This window comes from Chiloscyllium punctatum, chromosome 52 (assembly GCF_047496795.1).
Source record: "Chiloscyllium punctatum isolate Juve2018m chromosome 52, sChiPun1.3, whole genome shotgun sequence".
NCBI classification, from domain to species: domain Eukaryota; kingdom Metazoa; phylum Chordata; class Chondrichthyes; order Orectolobiformes; family Hemiscylliidae; genus Chiloscyllium; species Chiloscyllium punctatum.
In genome coordinates this window covers 16,768,995-16,780,385 of record NC_092790.1, presented here as the reverse complement: position 1 = coordinate 16,780,385, position 11,391 = coordinate 16,768,995, and the positions used below count along the sequence as shown (strand labels likewise).

The following is an 11,391-nucleotide window of genomic DNA, read 5'->3' as shown; positions in this document are numbered from 1 at the left end:
AAGATTAGAAACAATAAACTGGCAGCTACAGCATGAAATACTGAGTCACTTGCAAAGTAACAAAATGTTAGGAGTACAACTATTTATTAGCTAGAAACTGGCACAAACAATGTAACATCAGCAGTGACATTGCAGATATTGTCAGTAACAATGTGCAAAGAATTATTCCTTATCGAAATGCTGGAGTTATAATTACAAACCCAACTTCAATTTGCAGAAGTTGATTTTCATAGGGTATGGGAGTGGAGGGTAGTGAGTCCTACATGGGTCTGTCCAAAGTCAGTGGATGACACCCATGGAGTAAAACAACACTTTACACTTAAGAAGGTTTGAATTACAGTCCAGTAACATACTGACATGTAAAGACTGTGGAATAGAGTTTTCAAAAATACATCCCAGAAAGAGATGGGTACAGATTGGTGTCGAGAGTGTGGCGCTGGAAAAGCACAGCGGGTCAGGCAGCATCTGAGGAGCAGGAGAATTGAGGTTTCGAGCCTTTCATCTCGACGTTTTGGGCATAAGCCCTGTGATCCCCAGCATCTGCGATCCTCACTTTCTCCTAAGGGCACAGATTGGAGGAATATGTCTACATCAGTGTTTGATGGTTACAGAATAAATCCTGTCTTGAAGTAACACTAATTGACTATTACACAGAGGACCAGAGCCTTAGTGGACAGATGTTGAGTTAATGCCAATTGTAAGGACACGACAGATACAAAGTTAAAGTGACACATATATAGCATGCTAACAGTTGCAGGTTAACAGGTATTCGTATAAGACTGAGAAATGCTATAAATACCTACATGAAACTGCAAAACACCTAAATGAGAAGTGCAGCAACGTGGTTCAGTTACAAAGCACACAGTTATCAATCAAGGTCTCAGAAATATATTCTAGACGTCACTCAGCTCGTGACTCGAGAAGTATTACATAGAAACGTTTTCTTTTCATTTATCTTCAACTCCGTGCAGTTGAGAACGAGTTGCATCAACCCCAAGTGTAGAAAACACTCACGGTCATGTGTGTAAGTTGACAACAAATGTAATCATAATTTCAAACGGACGAGTTTTTTTTCACATAATTCCAACCCATACAGATTAGAGATCGATTAGATTACTTACAGTGTGGAAACAGGCCCTTCGGCCCAACAAGTCCACACCGCCCCGCCGAAGCGTAACCCACCCAGACCCCTACATCTACATCTACCCCTTACCGAACACTACGGGCAGTTTAGCATAGCCAATTCACCTGACCTGCAAATCTTTGGACTGTGGGAGGAAACCGGAGCACCCGGAGGAAACCCACGCAGACACGGGGAGAACGTGCAAACTCTTCAGTCGCCTGAGGCGGGAATTGAACCCGGGTCTTTGGCGCTGTGAGGCAGCAGTGCTAACCACTGTGCCACCGTGGAACAGAAACAGACACGCGGAGCTAGAAACACATGATCACAACAACGACCAAAAGGAAACCGAGCCAATACCACAGTTGCTTTCTGTGTGACAGGGACAAAATAAATCTCCCACAGTCAGACTGACAGGAACAGAATCACCATCCACTTCACATTTCATTGCAGATTCTGACAGAATCACATTGCAAATCATAGTAACCAATCACAGAAAGTGAGTGTTTGGGAATGACTCTGTGTACACTACCCAATCGGGAATCAGGATTTACCCCATCCCTCATTAGCATTGATGACGTCGTCAGTCTATAAAAAGGGAGCTCCGAGCCCACTTTCCCTTATTCTGTGTCTGACAGTGAGCGGCGCTATGGCTGATGAGAAAAAAGCTCAGCAAACCGCCAAGAAGGGCGCGAAGAAAATAATCAAGAAGGCGCCAGTGAAGGGCGGTAAGAGGAGGAAAAGGACGAGGAAAGAAAGTTACGCCATCTACATCTACAAAGTGATGAAGCAGGTTCACCCCGACACCGGCATCTCCTCCAAGGCCATGAGCATCATGAACTCGTTCGTCAACGATATTTTCGAGCGTATCGCGGGGGAGGCTTCCCGCCTGGCCCATTACAACAAGCGCAGCACCATCAGCTCCCGGGAGATCCAGACCGCCGTGCGGCTGCTGCTGCCCGGGGAGCTGGCCAAGCACGCCGTGTCGGAGGGTACAAAGGCGGTGACCAAGTACACCAGCTCCAAGTGAAGGACCGCACTGCACTGAAACACACACACATCCACAACCCAAAGGCTCTTATAAGAGCCACCCACAACTTCCCCGAGACAGCTGAACCGTTTCTTTAAGGGATGTTTGTTTTGTTTTTTTAATTCTGGACGTGGTATTTTTAATTTTAGTGCGTTATGCATTTGTTTTTACAAGTACTTTGTGAATTAGTGGGGTTTGGCTGCAGATAGCGGGTTAAGCGCCAGTGAGTCATTTTTCATCTTGTATATTCACCCGTGGCAGACAAAAAAGTGACCACGTCTTTCAGTCCCACCTCCCATTGTCGGAGAGAGCCTTTCAAAGTGAACCGAGAGAACACCGACACTGCTACCGGACTGAAATGTGGAGCTTTTGCTGAATCTGATCGAGAGTGACAATTGATGGACGACTGTAAAAGATCGTCTAAAAACCGTGTTCTCCATCGATCCTGAGCCGGAAGAACGTTGTGTGCCGCTTTCTCAGCATGTTGGATGTGCTAAAGAAATGTGAAGTGAAAAGACCGGTTACAGACTGCAGTGTTTGGCCTGTTTTGTTTCAGCTCCTTCTCAAGGTTTAGAGAATAACCCACTTTCAAAATCAAATGGACAGATAGAGGTCGGCAAATGAGGGAGAGTAACACGGTGTGAAGTATATATTTGTAAACTAAAAGTAAATTCACAATTGTATTAATGTTTTTTAAACGTCCTCACTTTTTTGTACTTCATTTTTCATGTAAAACATATTCCTTTGTTTTGAAATTGGCGGGCTTTTCAAACTGGAAAGAAGGCGGTTGATGATTTGGCGCTGGTACTTTCCGCCCTCCTCCCCGTGCCCTCTCCGGATTGGGGAATGAGGCAGATATCTGATTGGGAATTGAAACAACATTAGGAGGGGCTGAACAATGTGACCAATCAGAAACGGCCGCCCCACCATCCCTCCCGAAGGTATAAGAGGCCGCGATGTGGGCGGAGTGTAGTATTCTTTCTAAAAGTGCTTGTGGCAATGTCTGGAAGAGGAGGAAAGGGCGGTGGGAAAGCTCGCTCCAAGGCGAAGTCTCGGTCGTCCCGGGCTGGCCTGCAGTTCCCGGGTGGGCCGTGTTCACAGGCTCCTGAGAAAGGGTAACTATGCTGAGCGTGTGGGTGCCGGAGCGCCGGTCTATCTGGCTGCGGTGCTGGAGTATCTGACGGCTGAAATCCTGGAGCTGGCCGGCAACGCGGCCCGGGACAACAAGAAGACCCGCATCATCCCCAGGCACCTACAGCTGGCCGTGCGCAACGACGAGGAGCTCAACAAGCTGCTGGGAGGGGTGACCATCGCTCAGGGCGGGGTGCTGCCTAATATCCAGGCCGTGCTGCTGCCCAAGAAAACTTCCTTGCTGGATCCGCTAAAAAGTGAAGAGACCATTCTTGAATCTGACAACCCAAAGGCTCTTTTAAGAGCCACTCACAGTATCTTTGAAAGGGGCTCACCTTTCCGTCGGATTGATTATTTTCCTTCCAATGTGGAGAGCGCTCACCTTTTTAACGGACATGAATAAATTCCACGCTCCATTTAATTGGCTATTGTTACTGTCTATGGGGAAAAAAACAAGGACTACAGATGCTGGAAACCAGAGTCTAGATGAGTGGAGTGCTGGAAAAGCACAGCAGTTCAGGAAGCATCCGAGGAGCAGGAACATCGATGTTTCGGCCAAAATCTCTTCATCAGAATGTCTATGGGAACAGAGAAACAATCGCATTCTATGATAAATTATAAGTGTCCTAAACTACAGGATTTCTTATTCAACGGCCACTGCCTGAGTGACCTGTCTTTAGTTATAATATCTTGAGTTTCGAATGACCCCGATCGCGTTTGACCTCACATTAGATTCACATTTCCTTTTTAAGTGCAGTAGGAAGATGTGGGTTGACCCAGTGCCGTAACGGGTCAGTCGCTGCAGGATACAGTAAGGAACGGTCCCAGACCCTCTGCACTTTATTTGCTCGGTTCCTATACAGTCTTTTATCCCCTGCTTCTGGAGAGAGAGAGAGATCAGACTGAACACCAGTGAGGCATTTTTCAGCTGTTAAGGCGGGTATGGGGAAGTGAAATTGTCTGAACGTTGCTTCTTCGATTACGAAATTAATCAACGTGTACGTACTCATGTGTTCTCCTCTGTAAACCTTGCTGCTCTTTTATACGTGATGGCGGGCATTTTCAAATTTGAAAATAAGCCGTTGGTCTCTTGGCGCCATTTTTTCCCCCTTTCTCTCCTGACTCCCTTTGCTTGTGATGAGGTGGAGGCAATGAGGAGATAGGGTTTTTCCACAAATATCTAACCCAATACCAAAATTTTTGTTAAAATCACACTTATTACTATATATTTTTTCATAAATTGCACAATCCCTGAATGAAGATCTCGTTAGTTGCAAGTTGCACTGCCGCTGCCTGCGGTTTTTGATTTTAACTAACTTCCGATAGAAATACTAATGTTCCCTATCACTTTCTGCCCTCTCTGGATGAGCAACCGAACTTTTATCCGCTGTGAATCAATCGAAAGCCCACCGATTGAAACACCTTTAAAGCTAATATAATGCACACCAATAAAATTAAAGAAGCACACTTGATCAAGATATTTTTATTTCATCCAGAAGACAATTTGTAATCACTGTCTGAACGGGTAGATGGAAAGAACGTTCCATTAAGATATCTATAAGCTCCCAGAAACAAAACTGAGCCGAATATCATGCGTCGGAAATATGAATACTGCAATTTGTAACATTAATGTCTGGGTTCCACAATAAATAAAAGACGATTCATGACCTGGACAGCCAAGTACACATTGATTATTACTGAGACAGGTACTCACGGGAGCAGGCACAAGAAAAATTGGGACAAATATCAGGTATAAGTGAATGGTAGAACAAGCTGGATGGGCAGAATGGCCAATGCTGCTATTACAAGTCACGGTGCGATAGTTGACATGGAATAATCAGGTTGCAGAACAGTAGGCTCGATTCGCCGAATAGCCTGAGCTACACTGGAGAAATGGTTACAATTGTAAGAGCATTGGCCACGGTAAACAGCAAAAAAAGGTGAACCGTCCACTCCGAATGCTCTCTGCCGCACCACAGAACACGGTATTAATACATTAAGGAATGGAAATCATTTTAAAATTACGGCATATGTGAAATAACGGACAACACTAGAGTTGCGCTGCCTTCCCCGTCCTCAGGTCTCCGCTCTCTCTCGGAGGATTTGGGTGGCTCTGAAAAGAGCCTTTGGGTTCGCTGGAAAAGGGTCGCTTTATTTTCAGCCGCCGAATCCATAGAGAGTGCGGCCCTGGCGTTTCAGAGCGTACACCACATCCATGGCGGTGACCGTCTTGCGCTTGGCGTGCTCAGTGTAGGTGACCGCATCCCTGATCACATTCTCCAGGAAAACCTTCAGCACCCCGCGGGTCTCCTCGTAGATCAAACCCGAGATGCGCTTGACCCCGCCACGGCGAGCCAGGCGCCGGATGGCTGGTTTGGTGATACCCTGGATGTTATCACGGAGCACTTTGCGGTGCCGCTTCGCTCCGCCTTTTCCCAGGCCTTTGCCTCCTTTACCTCTTCCAGACATCACGTTTCTTCACTCCAATCGCTGCCGAATGAGAGCCAAGAGGCCTCCCCTTCCTTTTTTATACAGCCCGGCCCGACCTGGCTGAGAAAGAGCTGACAGAGAGTGAGGGGCGGGTCCGGAGAGTAAACTGAGTGACAGACAGAGCAGGGAAATAGCTTTGATCTACCAGCTCCGCCTCCAGCTCACCCCCGCCCCAACTGTATCTGGGACTGAACCTTTTCTCCCCAAAGCTGACTGTTCCTGTCGAGAGGAGCGCATGCGTGAGACCCTCCCCCAGCGCTGCCATTGAGGATTATTTACTCGGAGTACAAGAGGTTTGTTTGAAACAGACCGCAATGGAGAGATGAGCGCCCAGGGAAGGGAGGGAACAGCAGGCTCCTTCCAGCAGCACATCGGGATGGGAGCCTGGGACACAGAGGGGGCTCCGAGACCGGGATTGATTCGGGGTGAGTTCAAGGAGGAACCAGTCTAAACTAAGTGTAAGAGGTCATAAGGTAACCTTGCACAGCTCGCATATCAGATATCATTGTTTTACAAAATGGATTCTTAGCGAGCAGGGCAAGCTTTGACCATAAAATGGCTTACTAACAGATTGTGTCAGAATCTCTTCAATGTTTGGTTTAGAATAATTTTTCAACTGGGAGCAGACTCCTGCTTTTTATCTTAAATACAGCATCATTCTGTGGCTGGGGCTGAAATGTTACCACAAGGTTGAATTTTAAATGATTCATTAGTCTCAAATAAAACATGCTTTCTTTTCAGGGTTGTGATTCAAATTCAAAGAAGACAGAAGATCTGATGAGTTAGAATCGACAGTGGGGCAGTCAGGGTCTGTAAGAACGCTAAGTTAAAGCGTCATCAATATTATATTTTAGAGTTTACGTTTCATAATCAGTGATGGCTACCCAAAATCATAAAGTCCAAAATGCAAATAAATTCAAAACATGCATCTCTCTCTCTCTCACACACACACATAAGGGTAATAAGAACCCACCATTATTGGTAGGAACTGACTGTTTATTACAAGGCTTTTGACATGCTTCTAAGATGATACAAAGTTTCTGAGATCACAGTTAAACACTCTCATTAATTTCACAATTTAACAACTGTGAATGTTATCACTGTGTCCTTTTTCCACTGATTCATTGATGTTAGGGTAAATGTCCTTAATTGCTTTCGAGCATCCTGTTATCACTTGGTGAGTACAGATGTTTTTTAGCTTCTACACATCCTGGGGTTACCCCTTTTGTGGCCTGATGCTTCCCTGCCTACCCTGTTTATTTTCTCCTGTGCAGCAAGTATTCTATAATTCAACATTACATTTAGACTAAATGTTTCAGGACAAGTTTTACGGCTTTCTCATTATACCCACCCAGATGCCTTTTAAATGTAATTGTACTCGCCTCCACCACTTCTCCATGCGCCTTATGATTGTATAAACTTCTATAAGGTCACTCTCCAGGGAAAACAGTTCCAGCCTATTCAGCCTCTGCTTATAGCTCAAATCCTCCAACTGGGATGAAGCATATTTACATGGTGTTTGTGTATGACTGAGAAGGACAGAATTATTCCTTTGCTGAATAGTTGTCACAGGCAGAGATGACAATTAAATAATGTGAATTCCAAACATATAATCTATGCAAGTAGCTCATGCGCTACTCGCAAGATGTCCTTTCTTTAACACACTGGCAATACAACTTGATAAACTTCTGCCCATTTCTAATCTGCCTGAATATGTGATGGTCTCCATTTCCTCATTAAGACATCATTTTTATGATAATAACATTCAGGGATACATTTGAAACAAAAGAGAACAGAATAATAAATAAATTAAAGAGCCAAAAAAGCAACAGATTTTACCAACTTAATAGTGTTTCCAACATTTACAGCAATCCCCATAAATACCCCTTGGCACAAAAGATAAAATGAAAAACTTGGTCTTACGGGAGAAATGTCAGAGAGAGGAGTGCCGTCATGGACCTGCTCCTTTGGGTTCAGCAGCTTTTTCAACTGCCTGACTGCTTTCAGTCAATAGCCAGACAGTCAAAAACCAAATCAAACCAGATTAAAGCGCATCTAGGAAGACTGGGACACTCCCCTCTCATTGTACAAGTGTTCTTTTTAAAAATGTGGAAGCCTTTTGCCTGAGGCATTATCTGTTAGCTATAATCAAAATGGCCCTGAAAATGGACTTTTCAGAGTTTGTCTCTTTTACAGGTATGTTAAAGGAGCAGCAGCATCACAGCAGACTGGTCCAAGAAGTAAAAGCCCATGGGATAGAGGGTAATGTGTTGAATTGGATCCCAAGTCGGCTCAGTCACAAGAAATGGTCAATGGATAATGGTCAATGGTGGTGCTTGTGAATGGAAAGCTGTTACAAGTCGTGCTCTGCAGTGTTGGGACCTCTGCTGGTCATTTTATACATTAATGATTTGGAGTTGCATATGTTGGGCAAATTTGTAAAATTAACAAACGACACAAAAATTGGCTGTGTAGTGGATAGTGTGGAGGATAGCAGTAAGCTCCTAAACTATGTAGCTGGTTTGCTTGAGTGGGCAGGAAAGTGGCAGATGGAGTTCAACTCCGATAAGTGTGCGGGAATGCATTTTGGGAAGTCAGACAGTAAATGGGAATAGGCAATAAATGGGAATATACTGAGAGGGGCAGGTGAAGTGAGTGTGTAAATGAACAGGTCTCTAAAGATAGATGGGGTTGTAAATGCTCTTCCTCATTGACAGAGGGGTGAATACAAAAATAGGGAAACAACTATGAAACTATGAGGCACTGGTGGCTACAACAGGAGTATTGTGTGCAGTCAGGTCACCACATTACAGGAAGGATGTCATTGCTGTGGAGCGAGTGCAGAGGAGATTTACTGGAATGTTGCCAGGTTTGTAGCTATCAGGAGAGATTGGAGTTGTATTCCTTGGAACAAAGGTCCCACCATTAAGGAATACTGGGTGACCCCATATTTGCGAGTCCGGTTATAGGAGTTTACCGTGGTCCGAGTATATCAAAGGGAATGTTCCTGAACCACGGATAAGGAGGCTGCCGGGAAGGCATATTTCCCATTTAAATTAATGGTTTTGCGTTTCCGCTGTCGGTCCTGGAAGATATCTTCACAGGTACGGGGTGGTGGCGGGGTGGGGGGGGGGGTTCTACAGTACTAAAATGTGACCTAACTGATGAAAGAGCAGCACTCCGAAAGTGTGCACTTCCAAATAAACCTGTTGAATCATAACCTGATATTGTGTGATTTTTAACTAACATTAGTGACATTAGACAGGAGGAACCTGTTTACTTTGACAGAGAGTTCAAAAACCAGGGATTACTGTTTCAAGCTCGGTGGTTGTAGGATTAGATGGTATGAGGAAAAATGTTTTTTTAAAATGCAGAGAGTGGTGGGTATCTAGAATTCGTTGCCAGATTTGGTGGTGCAGACAGAGACCTTACATTTTCTTTTAAACAAAATTTCTCTGGAACTGCACCTCAAGTGTTGTAAACTGCAAGGTTACGGGCTGTGGCAGGAAGGTGGGATGAGAAAGGGCACCTGGGTGTGTTGGCATTGGTATGGACAAGATTGGCAGAATGTCGCCCCTGCCCTACTGATGCTGTATTATTTTTATGATTCTCTAGTTATTGATGAGACCAGACCAGTCCCTGCTGTGTGAATATGTAAATAAATTTACCATATACCAAAAGTTGCAGTTTGATAACTACACCCACACATTCACCAAGCAGGAACTGACAGGTATAGATCAATAACTAAACTCTCATATCCACATACTCACTTGCATCAGATGGCCCATTCATGGAGCTGTATGGGTAATGTTTAGTTTCGGAATCTCAGTCAATTGGTATTAGAATTTAAAGAAAAAAACTGGACAAGGAGCAGCTCGGAGCAGGAGTGGAATCAGACCTGTGGTTCTGTTTAAATTGCTGGCTTTAAACAACAAATCCTAATGATCATTAACTGAATGTTACATTGATGTTGCCAATCACAACTGATGTTGATTTACAGGAGGTATCTTTTCTGTCTTCCTCAAAGGACCAAGACATTCCCTCGTTACAGAGCCAAGTGTGACCAGCTGCTTCGAACAAACAGCAGGTATGTTACCGATACCAGAGCGAAGAACATCCTTTCCACAGTCACCGAGTGGATTGAGTCCGGTTCACATTGAGTTCCATTTCCAGAAAGATATGTTCAAACCAAGAGTCAAACACCACCAAGGAAATAAAGTTTATGTTTTTTATCTATATTCTCAATGAATGCTGCCCAGTTCCAATCAATTTGAATGAATCCTCATTTGAAATGTACACTACATTAAATCTGAACATAGAATGCTCCAGCACAGGAATGGGTCCTTCAGCCCACGATGTTGTGCCGAACATGATGCTGAATGAAATTAATCCTTTCTGCCTTCCCATGGTCCATATACTCCCATTTCTTGCATGTTAATTTGTTTATTTCAAAGTCGCTTAAATACCTTTATTGTATATGGCTCTGTCACCACCCCTGGCAGTACGTTCCACTCCTACGTTAAAAGAAACTGCACCTTCTGTCTTCTTTGAACTTTCCCCGTCTCACCTTGTATGCATCCCCCTTTTAACTCTTGGAAAAAAGATTCTGACCATCACCTTAAGCATGCATCTCATAATTTTATAGAGTTTTGTATGTAGGTTTGCTCACTGAGATGGAAGGTTTGCTTTCAGACATTTTGTAGGTAACGTCATCAGTGAGCCTCCAGATGAAGCACTGGTGGTATGGCCCACTTTCTGTTTATATGTTTCGGTTTCCTTGGGTTGGTGCTGTCATTTCCTGTAGTGATGTCATTTAGTGTTCACTTTCTCTGGAGGTGGTAAATGGGATCCAAGTCAATCTGTTTGTTGATGGAATTCCGGTTGGAATTCTCATGCATGTCTCTGTTCGACTTGTCCCAGGATGGATGGGTTGTCCCAGTTGAAGTGATGTCCTTTCTCATGTGTATGTAAGGATACTAGTGAGAGTGGGTCATACCTTTTTGTGGCTATTTGATGTTCATGTATCCTGTTTTCTGGCTGTTTGTCCAATGTAGTGGACACATAAATAGAAAGCGGGCCATACCACCAGTGCTTCATACAGAGGCTCACTGATAATGGTACCTAGTATGGTGACAAGACATCTGAAAAAGAACCTTGCAGCTTCGCGAGAAAACCTAGATCCAGAACCTCAACCTGAGATACAATTCTTTAAATTTTACAGACTTCTGTTAAGTCTGCCTTTAGTCTCTGCTGCTCAGAAGAAAACTATTTGGGTTTTTCTAGCATCTGTTTATAGCTCATACCCACTAGAAAGCATTCTGGCAAACCTCTTCTGCACCCTCTCTAAATCCTCCATGTCCTTCCTGTAATGTGCTGACCACAATTGAAAAATCACACAACACCAGATTATAGTCCAACTGGTTCATTTGGAAGTACTATTTTTCAAAGCACTGCTCCTTCATCAGGTAGCTGTGAAACAGGATCATGAGACACAGAATCTACCGCAAAAGATTACAGTGTCATGCAACTGAAATGATATTTTGAAGAAACCTTGATTGCTGTTCAGTATTTCATCTTTTAGAATGGGTTGCAGGTTTCAGTTCATTAATACATACATCCC

At 44.1% G+C, this 11,391-nt stretch overlaps 2 protein-coding genes and 1 pseudogene across 2 annotated transcripts; 2 read left to right on the top strand and 1 right to left on the bottom strand.

The window, feature by feature from the left end:
• Window positions 1-1,694: 1,694 nt before the first annotated feature.
• LOC140470686 (histone H2B 1/2-like) lies at window positions 1,695-2,905 on the top strand. Its single transcript, XM_072566709.1, has one exon. The coding sequence runs from the start codon at window positions 1,695-1,697 to the stop codon at window positions 2,148-2,150; it is 456 nt and encodes a 151-aa protein (XP_072422810.1). The 3' UTR covers window positions 2,151-2,905.
• A 244-nt stretch (window positions 2,906-3,149) lies between these two features.
• On the top strand, window positions 3,150-4,786 carry LOC140470673 (histone H2A-like; annotated as a pseudogene).
• Window positions 4,787-4,838: 52 nt separating this feature from the next.
• LOC140470749 (histone H4) lies at window positions 4,839-5,785 on the bottom strand. The gene has a single exon (XM_072566782.1). It carries the CDS (start codon window positions 5,748-5,750, stop codon window positions 5,439-5,441), a length of 312 nt encoding a protein of 103 aa, XP_072422883.1. The 5' UTR covers window positions 5,751-5,785; the 3' UTR covers window positions 4,839-5,438.
• Window positions 5,786-11,391: the final 5,606 nt, after the last annotated feature.

What these genes read in the sequence shown, in the direction of transcription:
- LOC140470686 (XM_072566709.1), top strand. Translation starts at nt 1,695, where the DNA reads ATGACGTCGTCAGTCTATAAAAAGGGAGCTCCGAGCCCACTTTCCCTT.
- LOC140470749 (XM_072566782.1), bottom strand. Translation starts at nt 5,750, where the DNA reads ATGTCTGGAAGAGGTAAAGGAGGCAAAGGCCTGGGAAAAGGCGGAGCG.